Source organism: Megascapheus bottae, chromosome 7 (assembly GCF_031878675.1).
Source record: "Megascapheus bottae isolate mThoBot1 chromosome 7, mThoBot2.hap1, whole genome shotgun sequence".
Taxonomy (NCBI): Eukaryota; Metazoa; Chordata; class Mammalia; order Rodentia; family Geomyidae; genus Megascapheus; species Megascapheus bottae.
Genome location: NC_143515.1, coordinates 83,555,926 through 83,578,948, shown reverse-complemented (window position 1 = coordinate 83,578,948; position 23,023 = coordinate 83,555,926). Strand labels below are relative to the sequence as shown.

The 23,023-nt window shown below is 49.1% G+C and overlaps 1 protein-coding gene across 1 annotated transcript in view; it reads left to right on the top strand.

Moving 5' to 3' along the window:
- Positions 1-779: 779 nt before the first annotated feature.
- Sntg2 (syntrophin gamma 2) overlaps positions 780-23,023 on the top strand; it is a 139,159-nt gene continuing 116,915 nt past the window's right edge. The window contains 1 exon segment of the mRNA XM_090336226.1: positions 780-904. Within this exon segment, the coding sequence (XP_090192352.1) occupies positions 833-904 (72 nt within the window). The 5' untranslated portion in view covers positions 780-832.

Here is a 23,023-nt window from a genome sequence, read left to right as displayed (position 1 = left end):
TTATATATTCAACACTTTCCAATACTACAAATGTGACACCTGTACTTTAATATTTGCATTTTATAGAAGAGTCATTGCATTAATTCTCTTATTTGTGTGAATAACTCTAAAGTTAAAGCAAATGTGGTCAATTCGTGCCTAGCCGTGGGATCCAAGCGTCTGTTTTCAGGAGGCCAAGCGTGTGACAAATCGCTGAGGCTCTGATGAAGAGGGTGGATTCCTGATCAGCTGGCTGCAGTTGGGTCCGGGCGTCTTCTTGGTGTCGCATTCGTGTTCCTTGCAGGGCAGTGACTGCGACCATCCGTCTCGGAGCTGTGGAGAGGAGAACCGAGGGCCTGGCTACAACAAACAGTCCCCAAACGGGAGCCTGGTCGAGAGGCTCGTGGAAGCCTGCCGTGGACTGGGAGCACCTTCCTAGGTGGGGAAGGACGCAACCATTACCTGCCATGAAGCCTGGGACGCAGGGAGGCTGCTGCCGGGTAGACAGCTTGACGGGTCAGGGGCACAGGGGTGGGCGGGGCTTCGGGCTGGAGGCGCTGCGGGGTGGGCGAGGCTGCGGGCGGAGGGCGGGGCTTGTCAGGGGCGGGGCTTGTCGGAGGGTGGGGCTGCGGGTGGCGGGCGGGGCTTGCAGGGGGCGGGGCTTGTCGGAGGGCGGGGATGCGGGCGGGGTTTGCTTGTCGGGGGCGGGGCTTGTCGGAGGGCGGGGCCTCGCCGCCTGCCCTGGCGCCCCGCCTGCCCCAGAGCTCAGTTCAGAGCCCGGCGCCTTCAGAGCGACGGCGGCCTGGGAGCGCTGCGGTGCGGCCCCGGTGGAGACCCGGCCGCCGGGGCAGAGATGAACGCCGAGGGCCGGCCGGCCCTGGCCGCTGCCTGCGGGCGCCCCAGCAGCCTGCCGGTGCCCGCGCGGGTGAGTGGCCGTCCGTCCCCCGACGCTCCGCCGGGGCATCTTCTCCTCTGGGCCCGGCTCCCGCGCCGCTTCTGACCCGTCCGCCCCTCCGCGCGCCCCGCCGGACGCCGCGCTGGAAACTTGTGGAGTTTGCGTCTCCGCGCCTCCACCGCGTCCGAGGCCAGGGGCTGCTCCTCCGGGGCGGCGGGGCCCTCCCGAACGGGGACCTGCCGCCTCGGCTTCCCTTCACGTCCAGGAGCTGCGCCCGCGCCCGGCGGCCAGAGTCCCCGCCCCGCGTCCCGGGGGCCCTGGCCCGGTCCGAGCGCCCCCCCCGGCGTCCCGGGGGCCCTGGCCGGGTCCGAGCGCCCCCACCCCCGGCGTCCCGGGGGCCCTGGCGGGGTCCGAGCGCCCCCACCCCGAGCGTCCCGGGGGCCCTGGCGGGGTCCGAGCGCCCCCACCCCGAGCGTCCCTGGGGCCCTGGCGGGGTCCGAGCGCCCCCACCCCGAGCGTCCCTGGGGCCCTGGCGGGGTCCGAGCGCCCCCACCCCCGGCGTCCCGGGGGCCCTGGCGGGGTCCGAGCGCCCCCACCCCGAGCGTCCCGGGGGCCCTGGCGGGGTCCCCCTCCCGTCCGACCCCAGGCGGTCGGAGTCCCCGCGTCCGTCCCCAGGCGGTCAGGTCAGGTCTGCTCCAGCTCTTCAGCCATCCTGACACCGCCCCTGGGAACGACTGACCCCTACACCCAGACCTGTGCCTCCAAAGAAAAGGGGCAGGTCAGCGGCCGCCTACGGTATAACCAAGTGTTCTGGAATCGCAGGAGGCCAGCAGCCCCCACCGGCCTGTCCCCGGGTCCCTCCACCGGGCCGGGCCCCCCCACCGGCCTGTCCCCCGGCCCCTGCACCCGGCCGGGCCCCCCCCACCGGCCTGTCCCCGGGCCCCTGCACCGGGCCGGGCCCCCCCACCGGCCTGTCCCCCAGCCCCTGCACCGGGCCGGGCCCCCCCACCGGCCTGTCCCCCAGCCCCTGCACCCGGCCGGGCCCCCCCACCGGCCTGTCCCCCGGCCCCTGCACCCGGCCGGGCCCCCCCACCGGCCTGTCCCCGGGTCCCTCCACCGGGCCGGGCCCCCCCACCGGCCTGTCCCCCGGCCCCTGCACCGGGCCGGGCCCCCCCACCGGCCTGTCCCCCGGCCCCCTGCACCGGGCCTGGCCCCCCCACTGGCCTGTCCCCCGGCCCGCTCCACCGGGCTGGGACCCCCCCCCCCCCCCCGGCCTGTCCCCCAGCCCCCTCCACCGGGCTGGACCCCCCCCACCGGCCTGTCCCCCGGCCCCTGCACCGGACCGGGCCCCCCTCCACCTGCCTGTCCCCCCCCTTCACCAGTCCCGTCCCCCCATCCACCGGCCTGTCCCTCCCTCCACCCTCCCTGTCCCCCCCTCCACCCATCCCATCTCCCCTCCACCCATCCTATCCCCCATCTACTCATCCTGTCCCTCTGTCCACCCTGACCCGTCCCACTGCTGCCAGCCCATTCTGGACCTGGAGAGGTGAGGCCCCTCTGTAGAGTCCGGTCTGGAGGGGCCTGCAGGTCCTCAGGGCTGGGTGGACCTGGAGAGGTGAGGCCCCTCTGTAGAGACTGGTCTGGAGGTGCCTGCAGGTCCTCAGGGCTGGGTGGACCTGGAGAGGTGAGGCCCCTCTGTAGAGTCTGGTCTGGAGGGGCCTGCAGGTCCTCAGGGCTGAGTGGATCTGGAGAGGTGAGGCCCCTCTGTAGAGTCTGGTCTGGAGGGGCCTGCAGGTCCTCAGGGTTTGGCGGGTCGGAATCCTGGCGTCTTGGCCAGTGCGAAGCGTTTTTTAGTTTTACGTCTGTTATACGGGTACGGATGTGGTTTTGTGTTCATGTCTTTCCTCGAGCCGTTCCCACAGTATCTTTAAACTTTGTTCAGAATGCTGGTGTGTCTATTTTGATGCATGTGGATGGTTAGTTACCCAGCGATTGCAGATGGGACTGAAAACCCGAAAAAGGAAGTTTGACTGCTTAGGGGGGGAAACTTCAGACAGAAGTGCAGAAGTGGTGGAGATACCCGCTTTCTCTTGTGCCTTCCCAGGGTGAGCAGGTGCACATTTTGGGGCTGTATTCTTTTAGCAAGTCTTTATCACATTTGTGATTATACCAGAGGAGTTTAAGGTGATTCTTCAGAATTCGACCCTGTTGGTGAGTTCTGGCAACACCTTCAGTTTCTGTTTGTTTGTAAATACTTTTACTAGCATATATTGGTTGTGTATTGGTTATATTAGCATGGGTTGGTTGTGCATTGGTTATATTAGCATAGGTTGGTTGTATATTGGTTTTGTTAGCATAGGTTGGTTGTGTATTGGTTATATTAGCATAGGTTGATTGTCTATTGGTTGTCTATTAGCACAGGTTGGTTTTATAAGATGGGACACTCCTAGTGACATTTCCTTGCATGCACACAATGTACCCTCTATTGCTTGGCATGTGTTTCAGTAAATGCATTGAACTACATGTTGATTATAGTACTACAATATATGACACAAGGCTTGTTCCTGTATCTACTGCCTTCTTTAGAATAAAAACTTTGATCATGTGAAGTATCCCTTCAAACTGTCCTGGGAGGGCACAGTTGTCACCACTGAAACCAAGTATTTCAGTTAACATGTAGAACATTCTAAGAGCCAGACTCAGGGCTCTGGACTTTTGAAAATGAGACATGTTCTACTATGTGGTAAAGTTTGGGATAGTTACTTAAAATGAATCTGTTAAGACTCATGTTTGCTTGTCCATCTTACAAACATGAATATTGTCTGTGATGATTTTGTTAATGGCTCTGTACTTAGAAGCATCATAAGCCTTGAATAGTCAGTGATTTCTTTTATAACCTTTGGATTATAGCCAGCCCTGCAAAATCCCCGATTTTCTTATTAATAACTACATATAATTCTGTTGAACTTGTGTGGCTGTGTAATAAAACATAACACAAAGATGATATTGGATCCATTATATTTCTTTCAAAGGACATTATATTTCTTTTTAAACACATTGCATGGTTGCTCATTTTAATCATATGAATTTGGCCAGATTTGATATCTCCAGTGTTTCCTCTGAAGTGATTCCGAGTGACACCAGATCCCAAAGTGCTTGCTTCTTTTCATCACATTGAGGAGAATTACCATCTGGTGCCCTAAGTGGCTCTCACCAATATGTTTAAATGCCACTACTGGCTAGCTGTTGTAGAAGCTGTGTACATCTCAGGGGCTGGAAGCTGCTGCCTGTGAGGAGCCTGCCCGTGCACAGGTGGGGAGAGGCTAGCACCTCATCACTCAATCATCTGTTCAGAAAGGTGACCCCTGCGCATGGTTCAGCTTGTACTTCAAGCTCCTGATAGGCTGATCCTTTGTTTCAAGTTTCCATCATATACTCCCAATTCTTTCTGACACCTTTGAACTGTAGCATTTCTGTTGGTGTCTATAGCATCATAAACCAAATTCACACATTTTGAACCATTTGATTTCATTCCCTGAGGAGACACGCTGTGGAGTGAGTATCTGAGCCAGAGCTAAATTACAAAAATATTTTTTTAAATATCAGATATTAGAATTGCCTGTATATAGCCAATATATGTGTGTATATATATCCACACATATAGCCTTCTTGTTTTTTAATTTTTTATGTGTTTGTGTATTTGTTTGTTTTGCCAGGCCTGGGCACTGTCCCTGAGCTCTTTTGCTCAAGGCTAGCACCCTACCACTTGAGCCACGCGTCCACTTCCGACATTTTCTGTGTATGTGGCACCGAGGAATCAAACTCAGGGCTTTGTGCATGTGAGGCAAGCACTCTACCACTAGGCCACACTCTCAGCCCAAGCTTCTTCTGTCTACATATCTGTGTAGATTTCAACTCTCACTTCTGCACTTTGAGAGAGAGATGGTGGTTGCATTGCACTCTTGGTGAAAAGGGTGCCAGGACACCAGGGCCTCTTGTGATGAAGTGGGCGCATGGGCTGGGGAACCTGGAGCCTGGGTGGCAGCCGGCTTTCCTGTGAGTATGCAGGGTATAGGTCTGCCAGGTAGAGTGACTGCCGATGCAGACACTCCACCTTCACCCTTCCTGTGTGGTTGTATGGACCAGTACCTGAGAGAACTGGAAGCTCGCAGGTCTTCCTCTCTCAGTGTGGACTGCTCAGGGCAGTTCCAAGGGCACTTTGATTCTCTGATACTGGTCACCCTCAGCAGTGGCTTCCACTTAAAATTTGACAGATAAGGCTGGTAGGAATTGGTGGGGTAAAGTGTGATGTTTTGATATCTGTGTGCCTTGTGGATTATCTGTCTCGGAGACTGGCTATCTAATTAGACACCAGAGGGGTTTGTGTCTGAAATGCAGCACGGCAGGCGGCTGTCTATCCTAATGGCCATTACTACTTCGGGATTTCACCTGGAATCCCACTCCTCCCTGCCCCGCTCTGAGCCCTGTTGCCTTTCTCTGATCTCCGTAGTGACTGGACATGAGTTTGGGCTGGGCTACCACTAGGTGTCACACTGTGGAAAGGCTGCTAATCCCTTCTATTTCTGTGCTAAGCTCTCAGATGCGGATGTGGGCCTATCCAGGCTGTCCCAGTGCCCCGGGGGTGTATGTCAGTGCCTCTTTGGGGCAGGGGAAGACCTCGAGATCCCACCCAGCGATGGTGACCTCCGGCCCCATCTGCATCTCCTGTCTTGGTTTCATTCCAAGAGGATATTATCAAGCAGGGCCGTGATGAAAATAAGGTGTCTTGTTATTTATCAGATATATTTTGATTAAGTAGCAGGTGAGGATTTCAGGAAAGTGAATATGCCTTTTACTTAGGGCTAATATTGAAAGCAATTGTACAATGTGAGGCCATGCTTTTACCAAATAAGGCAGAACTTCAGAGACCTCGGACTCCATTGTGACTGAGCTTTTATTTTGTTTAACTTGGCTTATCTTTCCTGGAAGCCAGGCACAGTGTCTAATGTATTATTCACATAATGCTGTTTATTTAAAGGACTAGCACTGATTCTAAACTGTCAGCACTTTGAGTATTAACTCAGTTTGGATAGGCACCAAAATCTATTTGACATCTGGGTGGCTATCACTTGATCACAGCACTGAATTGTGTTGCTATAAATACAGTCTCACGAGGTATTAAGTTGTCATGTATGGCATTGTGCTTGTTGTCTGTCCTTTTGTGGACTTGTTTTTCTTGGCACTGTGTTCTGGACCCTAGTCTCAGGAGGAAAATGTCCTTGCTCCTGCCAGGTTCATTTCAGCATGAACTACTAAGACACAACTGTAACTACATTAATTAAAATAGCTTAAATGGCAAAGCCTGCGTGAGAATTGAATTCCACATTTCTAGAACAAATGCTTTTAGAAGGCATGCATTTGGATGGCCATACATCATTCTAGGTAAAAATATAGTTATAGGAATGTACCCAAATTCCATAATAGGTGTTTTTTGGTTAACTGAGGTACTATTAGGAAAATAATACACAACTGTGACATAACGATCAGTTATCTATCAAAAAACTGTAAGCCTGGCAAGGAGTTTGGCCTAGTGGTAGAGTGCTTGCCTAGCATGCATGAAGACCCGGGTTCGATTCCTTGGTACCACACACTTAGAAAAAAAAGCCAGAAGTGGTGCTGAGGCTCAAGTGGTAGACTTCTAGCCTTGAGAAAAATCCAAGGACAGTGCTCAGGCCCTGAGCTCAAGCCCAGGACTGGCAAAAAACAAACAAACAAACAAAAACAACTGTAACCCTTTTCCATGGAAAAACAAACAGTTTCCATCTGGCAGTGTTTCCACGAGAAGCGGTGAACATCACAAGAAGTGGTGTTCAGGAGCAAATAGCACCCTTCCTAAGAGGAGGCCGAGGAGTGGAGGACAGGCGACACTTGTGTCTCTGACCCTTCTTCTGGGCTTCCACAACCATACCTCCTTGGCCCACTGATTTCTCTAATGGTCTCTGAGGATGCGTCAACCTCAGATTCCCAGTCCAGCCTCCCGCATCTCCATCTGCACCTGCCTTCTGCACTCAGGACAGCACTGGACCACCTACATCCCAGCATGTCTGCTTCTCTTCTTTTGGGGCTGCGGCCCAGCTCCTCTCTCTTCTGCCTACACACCCAGGTGGATGGAAATGTCCTGGGAGGTCATTTATCTCCCACTTACGCTGGGCAGGCAGGGAGCCCAGATCCTGGGGTTGTGCCAGGGTCAGATGACCCCAGAGCAGCCCCTGTCTTCCGCATGGCCAGCTGCAGCTCTTCTCGGGGGCCAGGAACACCAGGAACATGCTGCAGGCTTTTTGTATGAGGCTTTCATCACCACCCAGTCGTGCCCTGACCAAGACTCTGGGTGTTGTTCTCTGTGCTGGCCTCTGTCTGGGCTGTGCTCCCTCACCCCAGCCCTGGGGTTCTCCAGGTTACCCGTAACCTGGCTGATTCCTAGTTGTATTTGTAGGCAGGTCTCCGGTGTGTACTCTGCTGTGCGCAGGTATCTACTGTGTGTTTTGCCTCTCTATCCCACCCTCGGGCTGTATGCACATTTAAGTCCATTGTGGCCTTCAGAAAGGGCCGTAGTGGTGACCATAAAGAGGATGATGCTGCCTCTGAGCCAGTGGGAGTGGCTGCTCCAGGTTTAGAAGGAGCTGAGGCTGAGACCTGGGACATCAGAGGTCTTCACATGTCAATCTGTCCGTACCTACCTGAAGTAACATTGTGTGCCACTGTGAGAAAATCCCATTTCTGCTTCTTGAACAGATAATTTATACTCAAGATTAACTTATTTGGATTTAAGTAAAATTGCACTTTTATTTTTATAGTAGCTAAATTTTAACCTTAGGCATCAATGTAACTATTACTGGTAAAATGAAATTTATTCTTTTCCTCGTCCCTGCCTTGCTGAAGATTACTGTTAAGATTTCTGTTAAGATTTCTCTGCAGGTAATTATACTTTACCACATGGCTCCATGAGTTTGACTTTTCACAGTGTAATTATCTTGAGTTTAAGTATGTCTTCAGGAATGTGAACATCTCATACCACGAACCCCAGATGGGTCAGAAGTGGTCTATTTAGAAATGCGTGCTGGTGTTGACATAGCCCAGGCCAAGTTCTCTTGATGCTAGGAAGTTCTCCTGAAACTATCATGATTACAGCAGGATTGAGAAATCCAGCTTTGGGCTTGTGTCATCAGACACACTAGCAGTGGAGCTGCCTCCCTGTGCAAGGGGCTCGGGGATGGGGCTGAGAATGCCCAAGGTGGTAGCACCATCCACATGTCGTGGAGAAGATGGGGTCTGCACGGGTGGACTTCAACACAGTTTAGAGCAGATGCCTTGTGAATGAATTTACTTGTGTGGCCAGCACACACCTTACAGAACAAGGATTGAGCAGCTACTGCTCTGCCCCACTGTGCTGGAACAAAGTGGCACACGCGTGATGGTGCCGGCTGCTGTGGGCCTTCTGAGGGGCCCCTCCTGACACCTGGCTCCTTAGTCCTGCACAGGCAGTGTGGAGTGGCTGCAGTGTAGCTGTGAGTTTGCCTGTGCTGGGGACCAGGCTTGGTCATGGAGGAGCTCTACAAATAAAAAAGGCTGCTGTGAGGGAATGGTCCAGAGTGTGAAATAGCAGGGGGAGCCTGACACCTATGGAGCTAGGGGGAGAGGGAAAGCCTGCTGGTAAGGCCTGGGGGCCCGGAGCAGGGTCGAGGGGCATCTATACGACATAGGAGGCAGGGTCAGGGTCAAGGGGCATGTGTACATCATGTCACCCCACAGGGGCGCACAGCACATGCATGCCTATGTACCACTGTGAATGTCCCCACGGCATATGTCTGTATGGACACATTTGTGTGCCACATCCCCACCCCTTGTGTGTCACCGACCTGTGAATTGCGTGCACGGTGCATGGGCCCTGCACACAACGCTGGGCGTGGTTGGTGCTCCTCACAGACACAGCAGGAGGGACGAGATGCTCTGGTTGCGGTGCTGGAATTGTCGGCCTCTGCTACAGAGAGCTGGCCTGTGTGCAAGGCAAAGGCTTCCGGCCCATAGCCCCACACATGCACACACATGAACAAATGTATAACCCATGTACAAACATGTAGAGACACCCGTACTCATTCCAGGTTTCACACACAGCCACACACATGTACCTGGGTGTGCACGCATACACACATGACACCTGTACACTTAGATATGAACACCCGGGCAAGGAATTGATGGATTCCTTGGTGTCTTGCTGGGAGTCTTGTGACTTTCACCAGCTTCTGTGAACGGGTGGTGAGAGAGCTTGCTGACAAGCTTGAGCGGTTAATATGGGCTCATGCATGTGGGAACTAAACCCTGCTTTGCACTTGAGAGGGAGGTTCTCTGCAGATGGCAAGCCTGCACGGTTTTGTATGCGGCATACAGCAACCTGCATCTGCTCACCCTCATCCGTCTGAGGACCTGCGCCCCAGGGAGAGACAATCACTTAGCGTGTCATATGCAGAATCACCTTTTCAAAAAATGTGCTTCAGTGCTGGGAGTGTGGCCTAGAGGTAGAGTGCATAGCAAGCACGAAGCCCTGGGTTTGATTCCTTGGTTCCACATACACAGAAAAAGCTGGAAATGGTGCTGTGGCTCAAGCAGTCGAGCTCTGCCATCCCTTCAGCCCTGTGTTCAGAAACACCTGTCAAAAACATGCATGCATGTGACTCTTTCATGTAGCCTCAGCAAAGTAATACTCTAAATCTAAAACGCTGCTGAAGAAAAGCTGCTGAATTTCATGACTCTTGCGTAATGCAGTCCCTAGGTATGTGCTCTAAAATGCTTACCAGTTTTCCTAGCACACTCTCTCTTTCTAGAATGCCTAGGACATGTTATTTAAACAATGCAGTCTGTGCTTTAATTGGAACAGGGATGTACTTCATCTTGACTATAAGAACGAGGCCTCTATTTTAGGAAAGTGCCTGCTAGCTAAGGAAGCCATCGCCTCTGAAGTGTCTGTTGAGTCCCCGGGGCTTTTAAGGATTTACAGGCTTTTGAAATTTTTGTAATTCCAGTGTTAGATTCCGTCAGGTAATAGGCTCCTTTCTGAGGCTTTGGGTCCTGCCCGGAGCCCTGGGTTTTTTGTTGTTGTTGTTTTGTTTTTGCCAGTTGTGGGGCTTGAACTTAGGGCCTGAGCACTGTGCCCTGTGTGTTTTCTCTGGCCACTCCCTCTTTTGCCACACTGTGATGGCTTCCCAGGGGAGCTGACAGATGCTGTCTTCTGCCTGGTACACAGTGGTTTAAAGCAACCCTGCCTGGTATACCATTCAGTGGCGTCACTCACAGAGTGCTTTCACATACTAGGATGGAAACAGATAGCACTCTTACTGAGAATAAAATGACTTTTGTCACTGCCTTCTGTGAGCCCCTGGGGGCGGGGGGGGGGATAGAGGGGGGGAGAGGGAGGGGGGAGATGGGTGACCCTCTGAGGAGAGAGATGAGTGCACTTTTCATTTGTGCAATTCTTTTGATGCTCAGATACTTCATTACTATCGGGAGAGAGTCTTTTTTTGTGACTATAAGTTTTCTCACAAATTCTCACGGAAAATCTATTTAAACATCAATTTCCAATGGCATTACCTCAAAGAAATGATTCAGTTTCCTAAGTGATGTGTGATTTAAATGTAGTCAGCATGTTCATTGAAATTGTGGAGGAATTACAAGTGGAGAAGGGCAGATATGAGTCCTATATATATATTTTTAAATCCTCAGTCCTAAAATGGAGAGGTGCACGGCACTTGTTTCTCTGCTGCACAGGATTGTATTGCAGCCCAGCTTCTGTGTGATACGGAAGCTTCACTCCAGAGGGAACTCCTATTCACTTTACTTTCCACAGTCCTGTTGTAGAATTGACTTAGTGTCCATGCATTGAGATGAAAGGCAAGTTCTGCCTCTGCAAACTGCACCAGGGTTTTGCTGGACCCCCAGGTAGAGGTGAGGTACAGCTCCGAAGGTGACACAGCTGGCACAGCCCACGATGGGCGGGCAGTGGGGCAGGAGGGGGTCCAGATCGCTGTGTGTGGCCTGTGTTCCTGCTGTCAGCAGCTCCCCGGGAGCAAATTGCCTTGCTTGTCATCTGCGTGGTGCCAAGTCCCTCTCAGGTTCTGTGAATGTCTGGGTGATCAGCATCCCCCGAGTCCCCCCCTTCCCCAAGGGTGGACTGCCCTTGACCTTAGCTCGGAGAGGGAGGTGAGATTTTTCCCTTGGTGGACTAGATGGCCAGTCAGACCCCAGATCCCAGTCAGAAAGCACAGCAGCGATGGTAGCTTTCCATTACAGGGGCAGGTGTACTGTGTGTATAAAAATAACACATTCTTATTTTTAAGGCAAATTATCAACACTGAGTACTTAACCCCCCAAAAAAGTGGAAAGGCAAGGCCTAGAAGCAAATAAACAGAAGACATACATCTTTAAAAATCCAGTGGATGGTATTGAGAAAACTAAGATTTATTAAGAATACAAGTAAAGCTTGTATTCTTAGAGAGGTGGTAGGCTCTGGGGAAAAGAAGCAACAAGAAAGCTACAACTGTGCACTTTAACGGTGTGGATTTATTTCTGTCACCCTCAGAGACACACCACTGATAATAGGAGTTTTAAAAACAAATGTAAAAGAAGACTTCAGTATCCCCTGCAGGGAAATGTGAATGAGAGGAGAACAGGAGCCCTCCTGCAGACTTGTTTCTAAGCGACACAGACTCTGCTTTATGGGGAGCAGAACAAGCTGCTCTCAAGAGCACGGATGTGCCCACCAGCTCACGTTCCACATGTGCAGGCCAAGACTAGAGCAGAACCTCAACTGCTTTATCAAACTTCTCAAAGGGAGCAACACAATTATTATTGTGAAAAGAAAGCAGCCAGCATGTTGTCCGCGGTGTCCTGTCAGGCAGGTCCTGGCTGCCCACCTTGACTAATCTGAGCTAAGCTCTGCCCAGAGGAACCGAGCTGCTGGGGCAGCGTGCAGCTCGGGTCTGGCACACTCCCCAGCTCGTGCAGCCACCACCACCGTCTAAACTGGAGTTGCCACTCACCACACAGCAAAGCCTCAACCTCAAACCACAGCTCCTGCCCACCCCTCCACTTTGACTGCACTTGTGGTTCAGACTCAATTTTACAGCAGTGTAATCATGACGCTGGCCTTTTAACTGCCTTCTGCTTTTCATAATAATTTCAAGTTTCACCCACATTGTAGCGATGAAAAGACTTTCTTGTCATCCTCTAATAGATGCTATTCACATTTTGCCCATCTCTTCAGATGAGTGACAGTCTCAGATCTTTCCACTTAACTGTGGCAAATAATGGTGCTATAAACATTTGTATACACCACGTTGAGTGGGCATGCATTTTCAATTGAGCGTGGCCTTGCTCTTTCAGCAATCTGTTTCCATCTCTTTGAAGTCCCTGAACTTAGTACTGTATAGTCTGGTGTGTGGAGAGCTGACCTGTATCCAGACACCAGGGCACTGCCAGGGCAACCCTCCCAGAATACAGAGCAGAGCCAGGGCACCAGGGCAAGGGCAGTGCCAGGGCTCCCATTTCTGCTGTCCCCAGGAAAACTTCGTGTTAGTGCGTTATTGATTTCTCATGAGTGTGGACCGACATCTTACTTTGCCTAGTGACTCGTGATGGATCACGCCACCTGCTCCGTGTTTGTTTCCAAGATTTTCAAGTCCTTTGCTCATTTTGGATCATTTTCCTTTTTGTGATTTTTTTTCATGTTTTCCCTATAAGTCCCTTGAAGAAAAGAGGTTCCCTCTTGTTCTCTGGGTTTCTTTGCCTTCTGGATGGTTCTTTTTGGGTTGTTGTGGACTGAACCCAGGACCTCATCCATCTCATTCATGGTGAGCCCCTGCCTTGCGTGCCGATCCATCTCCTCCTCCTCCTCATGAAGTCATTGTAATTTGGGTGATGTCCTCTTTTTATTTTGCTGTGTTTATTCTTTGTCACATCTAACACACCATTGCCCAACCCAAGTTCATACACGTTTACTACCATGTTATTTTTTCCTATAACTTTTTTTTGCCAGTCCTGGGCTTGAGCTCAGGGCCTGAGCACTGTCCTTGGACTTTCTCAAGGCTAGAGCTCTACCACTGGAGCCTCAGCACCACTTCCAGCTTTTTTTTTTTTTTATGTATGTGGTATTGAGGAATCAAACCCGGGTCTTTGTGCATGCTAGGCAAGCGCTCTACCACGAGGCCAAACTCCCGGCCCCAACTTTTTCTGGTTTTAACTCCTGCTCTGTTATAAATATTGATTTTGACCTTTTTTGATGGTTCTGAAGTATGCTTTAGGTATTATCACATGGAGTTTGCATTTCACCTGCCAAGTCTCCAATGAAGCTCCAACTATCTACAGCCCATTATGAAACTGGGACTGCAAAAGTGAACCACCGTGTCTGGCTTGTTTCTTTTGGTGTAGTCTCTAACTTTTTGCTCAGGCTATCTTAGAACCAATCTCCACCTCCCCGTTGCTGGGATTATATTCACAGTCTTCTGCAAATAGGAGCACTTCATCTTTGCCCTTTCCTGTTGGACCTGTCTGCCGCACCGGCTTCTCAGCATTTCCGTATTACTTTAGGACCAACTTTCAACTTCTGCAGAGAGGCCGCCTGGGACTTCGATGAGCACTGTTTCCTCCTGGAGTTTGGGGATTATTGCCATCTTCCAAACCATGAGGGCAGTTGCTGAGTTCTTAAATTTACTTGGACAACAATAGATAGTTCTCAGTTTTATTTTTTTGTGAACAAAATTACTTTATATTTATTCTTCATTTTACTGTTTTTATTTTATTTGTGCCAGTTTTGGTGCTTGAACTCCAGGCCTGAGCACTGTCTTTGAGCTTTCTCAAGGCTAGAGCTCTGCCACTTAAGCCATAGCACCACTTCTGGTCTTTTCTATGTATGTGGTACTGAGGAATGAAACCAGGGTCTTTGTGCATGCTAGGCAAGCACTCTACCAATGGGCCATGCTCCTGGTCCCCATTTTGCTCTTTGGTAGAATTACTATTTTTGTTGTTGTTGTTGGGTGTAGGGCATGAACTCAGGGCCTGGACACTCTCCCTGAGCTTCTTTGTGCTCAAGGCTAGTACTCTACCACTTAAGCCTCAGCACCACTTCCAGTTTTTGAGTGATTAATTGGAGCTAAGAGTCTCACGGGGACTTTTCTATCTGAATTGTCTTTGAACCATGATCCTCAGATCTTAGCCTCCTGAGTAGCTAGGATTACAGGCCTGATCTTCAGCATCTGATTAGAATTACTTTTCTAGTTTTATTCTGGATTATTCATTGTAAGAATATATAAATACATATTGGTCCTACACAGTGCCACACTGTCCAAATTATTTTACTGTATTCCTAAAATGCTCTGCCTATAAGATCATATCAACTGTGAGTCATGTTTTAATTCTTAATTTACCATCTACATGAGCTTTAGGGCTCCTTGCCCAGGACTCCTGGCCATAACTCCCAGTGACATGACACAGGTGGCTGGCAAGGGTAGAGTATTTGTTTTATTCTTGGATTTAGAAGCAGGCACTCAGACTCTGTTCCTTGCATAATGATGTTAGCTGTGGATTTTGCATAGAAACCCTTACTTGATTAGCAAGGCCTCTTTTATGTATAGTAAGCGGTGCTTTTTCTAGTGAAAGACAGTTGAGTTTTTGCCCCATTCTTCCTCTGCATCTGTTCAGAGGATCACGTGCTGTGGTTCTTCTGCGCGCTCTCTCTTCTGTAGGAGGAGGGTATGAGTCCATTGCCAATGCTTGTAGGCTGGATTTACTGGAGCTCTGCTCAGCCTTGAGAGGCACTGCCTGCAGATTCTTGTGATACCCATGTGTGGTTTTAGCATCAGGGTAGTAGTTTCCTCATAGTACTTTGTAAGAGTCCTACAGTTTGGGAAGAAGACAGTTTGTAAATAACTGTCTGCCAGTGGAGGTGCTGGTGTGTTCTGCTGATGGTGGGATCTGATGGTGGGATCTGATGATGAGATCTGATAGTGAGATCTGCTGGTGTCTTCTGCGGATGGTGGGGTCTGTTGGTAGCACTCTGCCACTGGAGCCACAGGTCCACTTCTGGCTCTTTTGGTAGTTTGTTGGAGATGAGAATCACAGACTTGCCCGCCCAGGATGGCTGCTAACTGCAATCCTCATCTCTCACCCCCTGAGTAAGTGGGATTAAAGGTGTGAGGCATTGGTATATAGCTTGCTTTGCTCAGTTGACTTTTGATCCACATTGGAATCAGGGATCCACGTGGAGATTTACTTACAGCCTGTGTTCCCTGCAGAACCCCCAGTGTGCTCCCGGCACAGAGCTTGTCCTTGTGCATGAAAAAAAGAAAAAGATCAATTACACCCACTGGAGATGAGTGCATTTCAGTCATCTGGGGGTGAGGCCCTCCCTGAGCCAGGGCCAGCACTCTGACAGTGAGCCTCAGTTTTCCAGAGCGGTGGAGCCTCGATTCCTGGTGTTGACAGAGCTGTAGGCTCTGACAGAGTCTGAGGATGAAGAGTTCTTGGCCAGCAGTGTACCAAGTTTTTACCAAGTACTGTTTTCCTCAGTATGATTATTAGCTGGGCAAAGCAAGAGAGAGTTTCCAGGTGTCCTGATATTTCACATGTTTTTAAGCTGTCTTGATGTTTCACATGCTCGCGTGTGGTAAACATCTTGCTGAATAGCCTGTTCTCTGCATACCTTCAGGACTTCTTTTTTCTTTTTCAGGAAAAGGGGAGGGACGCTTACTGGGGAGGGTTTTGTAGGAGCCCAGGGGATACAGGAACAGGCATGAATGACACCTCTGGGTGATGGTCTCCTTTCACTCTTCCTTCTCCACCATGTTTCCCCACTTGCCTCAACACCAGAAGCAGATCAGTGCCTCTTTCCTGTGGCGTCCAGTGGGTGAGGCAGATGCAGACTATGGGCAGATGCCACAGGCTGTCCCCAAGCTCAGGTGCTTACCTGGAATTATAGCAGCAAATCCTGTCTTACGGTTAGCTCAGCGGGTTCTTAGGACTGGGTGTTGAAGTAATTCACACTTAAAAGCAAGTGTTCCGTGGTAATAGATGTATGTATTTGTACAGCTAATGAGTGATACATCTGAGCAGACGTATTTACAAGATTGTGACTGAACTATGTGGCCCCTCAAGCCTAGGCGATTTATGCGGCACCAATTTCAACACATAATTACCACTACTTTAGAACTAGAAGTGCATAATTTTGGAGCAGTAACACTCACATTCAGACATGAAAATTACATTGCAATTTAAGCAGATGATTACTCCCAGAGTTGTGTTTTACAACTGCAAATAGCACGAGAAGAAACCTAAATGTCCAATTTGGGGCTGATAACCGTGAGGCTATGAAAACATATAAAAATAATTACTATCAATACTAAAGATTTAAGAAAAAAACATGTCATTTCCTTAATCTAAATATCCTAAATAATTTTTTAAAAACTGATTACATTTAAATTACGAGCATTTAAACAAGATGTGATGAGATAAAAGACAAAGGGTAAACCAAAGTAACAGTGACAATTACAAAACAATATGTTGGAAATGAACTTTACCATTTGGGAGTGGGGTAGGGGGAGGAAAAGTGGGAGAAAAACATGGGAGGGGATAAGTGTTCAAGAAGAAATGTACTCACTACTTACGTATGTAACTATAACCCCTCTGTACATCACCCTGACAATAACATTAAATTTGGTAAAAGAAAATGCTAAGTTCTAAGATTTTCTTTACAGAATTCATTTTTTTACCATGAACTTATTATAACAAAATACTAGGATTATTGAAGTGACTTTTTTTCTTTGGGCTCCTGATGGCATCTCAGATATTATTTACTTATTGTTCATACATTTAGTAGTGAAATGTAAGCTTGCATCTCATGCATATGTTCTGAGATGGTCCTCTGCCGTTGAGTCACACCTCCAACATAGCTCTTTGCAGGCTACTTTGGAGCTGGATTTTCACTGACTTATGCCCCACGTTGGTCTTAAAATGCACTCCTCTGGAGCTCAGCCTTTGGGTTATCTAATGGCGTAAATTTCCACCATTGTTTGCTTAGTTTGTTCATTTTTGTTGCCAAAATATGCTCTTGTGGGTGAAGAGCTGACAGCATAATTGTCGCTCTTCTGTGCTATGACCATGTGATAGTGTCTGCTTTGCTTTATTCTTAGTCTTACTGTAAAATCCATGAGATCAGAAGGCATTTTTTTCTGTTTTTCTCATGGCTGAAATATAATATACTAAAGAATGATTTTTTCATGATGAGGAAAAAGTATAGGAAGTTCACGATTCATTGCATGAAAGGCTTTTTGTGACATCATCTTGTACATTGATTTACACTTGACTACATATCATGAAGTATAGAAATATTCTGATTTCTTGTACAAAAGACTCACTGCCCCAGTCCAGAATCTGCATGGTGGGTATAGAACTGTGGTCATTCCAGGTACCTGGTGTGATCAGGCCAAGTCCAGGGCCAGGAGAGTGCCAATTTGCCTTATGTACATCCAGGGCTAGGATATCCCCTGTCTACTCCAGCGTGAATCCATGGCCAGGAGAGCTCTAATCTCCTCCATGGTGAATCCACAGCTAGGAGAGCTCACATCTGGTCCACGGAGGAATCCAAGTCAGGAGAACTCACATCTGCTCCACAGTGAATCCACATACAGAAGAGCCCACGTCTCCTCCATGGTGAATCCACGGCCAGGAGAGCCCATGTCTCCTCTACGGTGAATCCACATCCAGGAGAGCCCATGTCTCCTCCATGGTGGATCCACATCCAGGAGAGCCCATGTCTCCTCCATGGTGAATCCACGGCCAGGAGAGCCCATGTCTCCTCTCCGGTGAATCCACATCCAGGAGAGCCCATGTGTCCTCCATGATGGATCCACATCCAGGAGAGATCATGTCTCCTCCATGGTGAATCCACATCCAGAAGAGCCCATGTCTCCTCCATGGTGAATCCACAACCAGGAGAGCCCATGTGTCCTCCATGGTGGATCCACATCCAGGAGAGATCATGTCTCCTCCACGGTGAATCCACATCCAGGAGAGTTCATGTCTCCTCCAAGGTGAATCCCTGGCCAGGGGAGCTCATGTCTCCTTCATGGCCAATATGGAGCTACTTACTATGACACCCTGTCCATAATTGTAAAAATATACAGCTCTCCTAATATTTGCCTGTATGAGTGTATGTGGCAAATGCATATAAACTTCCTTCCTTTGGAAAGAACCTTAGAGTAATTATCTCCGAGGAGGTCTGAAGCGATGTTTCCAGTGTGTCTTTACAAAAGTGCTCACACACCCCACGCTCCCATCCTTGCACACATCACACATACCCCGTATGGACAGGTGCATGTGTAGATGCATGTGATTGGCTTATACTTTGCCTATAAGCTCATATATACTGGAGATAATTTTAAAAGTAAAACATGAGGCCTTATTTGAATGCATATTTTTGTAACCTTGAGAAACTGCTTCCTCTGACTCCTTAGTGTGTTAATGCCATCTGAGATTGTGAGGTACTAGAAACAGAAGACAGCTTCAGCTCTCAATCAGATGGCACAAAGCAGGAAGGGTGAAGAGTGGCAGGTTGTGAATTAGATGGTACAGTGGTGCCATGAGTCCTGTCGGTTGGTTTGAGTTCCCAAATACTCCCTGGACAGCAGTCATACCACCTGGGCGTGGTGTTCCCATCTCCTTGAGGCTCTGTGGTGTTTCCCCATGTTTGTGGCATCTGTAAAGAAGTGAATAAATACTTGTTGGTCAATGAGTGTAGTGGTGAGCCTCTTGATTTCCAAAGTGGCAGGGGGCTGTGTTGTTACTTAAAATGGCCAAATGTTAAAATATCCCTCGGAGTGTGCTGCTTTCTGCAGGGCTGTCAGGACTGCTCAGCGCCCGCCTGGCAGGAGAGGAAAGGCTGCGGCTGTGGGTAGGAGGAGCTGGTTAGAACCACACAGATGGTGCCTAGGATCTGGGGCCTGAAGCCAGCAGGCGCTGTGTCCTGCAGGTTCTCCCAGGAGTCAGGCCACTCTGGAAACCCTCGCCCTCCCTCCAGGGAATGCATGCTTAGTGTTCCTCACTAATGTGTGGCAAAGGGGCCTCTGTGTGCAGCCTGTGTGCGTGGATGGGCTGTGGCCAGGAAGGGGAGGTCTGGAGTGGGAGGAGGAAGACAGATCCCCCATCTGGAGAAACAGCGCAAAATCTGGAATGGAGTCAGGGCGGGGTGGGGGTGAGAGGCGTAATGAAAGCCACAGGCACAGCTGGACAGTGCACTCTGCAACTGCAAGGAAGTTCACTGCGTGACTGCCGGGGGAGCCACAGAAATGCTGTGGGTTGTGGAGCAGCAAAGGACAGTGATCTTTGTGGAATGGCTAGTTAGCACTGCTGTGTGCCATCTCAGCATCACATCCTCGGCCCTGGAGGTGCCGGGTGGGCTTCCTCAGGGCCCGGGCATGGTGACAGCTACTGGAGGCACACAGCCCTCCAGTTGAGAAGGATGTGTTAGCACAGCTGTGTGGGGCCAAGAGTACTAATGCCTCAGAACCCTTCAAGACAGTGGCCTGGAGGAGCCACCTCAGGGCAGCTGGTCCAGATAGGACTGGGCGACTCAGGGTAGAACTGCTAACTTCCTACTTTTATTTTTAACCAGTCCTGGTCCTGAACTCAGGGCCTGAGCACTGTCCTTGGACTTTCTTAAGGCTAGCTAGAGCTGTACCACTTGAGCCACAGCACCACTTCATTTTTTTCTAAGTATGTGGTACTGAGGAATCGAACCCGGGTCTTTGTGCATGCTAGGCAAGCACTCTACCACTAGGCCAAACTCCCAACCTAAATTCCTACTTTGGCCTGAACAGGTGTCTCCATGATTACCTGGCAGTAGTTGCAGGATTGAGTGGTAAAAGCAGTAACTAGAGCTATGAGGAATACAAATTAATCTGTGATTGGAAGAGTGAGAAGAGCTTAGACAGAGGAGGGCACAGATGTGCTGAAACATACATAAGGAGTGAGAGGGTTGTATGAAAGGGAGATGGAGTCGGGGTGGGTCCGAACTGGAATCTGTAGGCTGACCTGGGAGAGACGGGCTAGACCTGCTTAGAAAGATAGAACACAACATTTATCTGTTCACTGTGTAGAACATCTCAGTGCTACCTGCCCTGGAGACTCCCCAGAGGATCAGGCAGTTCTAGAGGGGCAGCATCACCCGGTAAGGAGCCCACGGGGCTGGAGGGAGCTGACATGAGCACCAGCAGGGTCTGACAAGCCACGGCCCAAAGGCTGTCCTCACCGAGCATCTCTGCTCAGAACTCACACTATGTCTCACACCTCCAGGGCTGTGTGACTGCGCAGATGGAGACAACACTACCCCCACACAGGGTCCTCGAGGTGGGCCTGGCCCTCCTGACTCAAAGCTTGCATCTTGGCTCCCGTACATGGTCCCTGGACCGGCCATTGGTCACAGAGCGGGAGAGCTAACGTACTTCAGCTTGCGACTGGGCCTCCCAGTGGCACTGGGCCCAGAACATCCCGAGTGAAGGATGGAGGAGACAACTGCTCCTGAGGCAGTCCCCGTGGGCCCGTGCACTCGTGTCCCCACTCCCACAGCCCTTCTCTGCATTCCAGTATCAGATACTTTCTAAAACACAGCACAGGTGAAAGAAGAGGCTGCATTCATTCATTATAGCTTCTGTCTTATGCTAAAACAGTCCTTCTACACATCAAGGAGGAGAAATTTGAATATTCTCAAACTTCTGGTTTTTGGGAATTATTTTGTAAACCCTATCCAGCATCCAGAAAGGCTAACAACATTTCGAATATAACACTAGTCTTTACGCTTTTCATTAGATATGTTCTAAATCCAGTGAAATATAATTTACCGTTGTAGTTATAGTCTTAATTTATTATTTTGGCTTGATTATTTATGCCATTTTATACTATTTGTATTTGACATTTGCTCCTGAGTTGAATACATTTTGGATTGTGTGACATTTCTGGTGTACTCTTTCCCCTGATCTAGTTACCGGCTAAGTGTTGGGGTACTGTGAGAGATTAAGGCGTGTCGGCCAGTGGCAGGAAAATGTATGAACAAGAGAGACCTTTTGCTGGTAGACATTGTCAACCTGGTGTTTGTGGATTATAAATCTTTATCCCCTGAGAGGTTAAATGGGAAAGGGGAAAGGGAAGAAGGTAAAGCGATGATCCTAAAGAAAAGACTTAAAGACAGATAACACGTTCTAGTAACAGTTTCACTTAAAGGGATAAGTAAACCCCAAGACTAAGTGGGGAGGGCAATGGATCCATGTTCGAAGAAGAAATTGAAAGCTAAATGACCCTTTTCTGAGTTAGAGATGAGAAACTGCAGAATCAAACAAATGCATCACTAAAAATAGTTGAACCAATAAGGGAATGAAGGCAAACAGGCTTGTATACTGGAATTATGAATGTTTGGTTGTTCTTGTATATCCATCTATGTCTTCTCTTCAGATTAGACTCATTTAAGGCCACGGGGAGCAGCCTTGATTCCTTCAGAAGACCTTTCTTAGGGGAGGTGATCAGAGTTGAAGCTGATGGGGCTGGGCCCAGGAGGGAGGCCCCAGGCTGCTCAGCTGCCAGGTGTGGCACAGCTGCCTTTATCCAGTGGCTGAGGCAGAATTTGGGGGCCTTGCAGCCCATGCAATGTGTCCCTGGGACCGTGGCTGCTGCCAGGAGCCTCTACTGCCTGGCTCAGGGAGCTCCCAGGCCTCCTTCTGACATAGCCTGGAGCCTCTGGCTTCCCAGGGATGGCTTCACTTCCTGAAGCATGGGCTGGCCTATTCCTGTCCCTCTGGGTCACGGGGCACCGGGGTGTCTCATCTGTGGTATTGTGACACCATATCTGCAGCTTCATCTTCTCTTCTAAGATGCTAATTTTTCCATCAATGGATTCTCTTAGATTTTGTTTTTAAGGTCTTAAGTTAGCTTACTAAACTATTTGAGCACTTTATTGAAACTTAAAACATATTCAAAACGTGAAGTTCTCAAAATTAGTCTTTAAGAGATGAGAAAATTAGGCTTGGAAATCAACTGAATTTTGATATGTAAATTTTTCTAAAGATATTTTGGAAATGTATAGAAACTGAGTATCAGGTATGTGATTCTAAATGTGGAAATTTTTCTTTTTTTCTTTCAAAGTGTTTTATTTGTTATTGCTAGGGGGAGTAAAGGGAACTATGGCTGTCCTGAGGCGATTCCTTTGTAAAGATGTTGCTGCAAACAGTTGGCACAATGATTTGATACTCAAATGTGTAACCATTTCTCTTTTAAAAAGGAAATTTCAATCCAGGAATTAACTGTTAAAACATGGTTCAGGCTGTATAAAATAAGGCTGGCCTTAATATCTGCTTATGGTCCACCAACTGAATCTATACTTTTTTTCCATTGGATGTGGAAAGAAGAAATTTGAAAACAGAGTTAGACTTTTACATTCTATCTAACCTTGGAGTAATTTCTGGCAACAAAAATAGCAACTTGTTTGTTTTTCTTCTGCAGCAAATTAAATGCAGATGCTGAACATTTCTGAACCACACTGGCAAGCTTGGCTTTGGCCATTAAGCAATTGTTACCTTTGCCCTCTGAGAGCAAGTTGGGTTCATTTCAGCTCCAATGTGCACCAGCCAGAAAGTGCTGCTCCTGCCACAGCTGATTCAGAAGCCTGCATTTTAAACACACCTGTCCCCATATCTACCCCAATCAAATATTACTCGTAATAATGCATGACACACAAGTTGAAGTGGAAGATCTGCTCTCTCCCATGCTGGTGATTGAAGCCAGAATCTTCTGGCTTGCCAGGACACAACTTGAACCATGACTTCATGTTTGCATTTTGTTTCTGAGATGGGTGTTGTCTCATTAAGTTTGCCTGGGTTGGCCTTGAACTCATGATACTTCTGCCTTAGGCAACCTAATAACTGAGATTACAGGGAGGTGCTGTCATAATGGGGCCTTTTTGGAAATTTTTCTTATGTAAAGAAAACTTTGCTAAAAAATACAAAGAAAACTGCAGAAAACAATAGCTTATTTTTTATCACATGAAAATCTTACTAGCTCTTC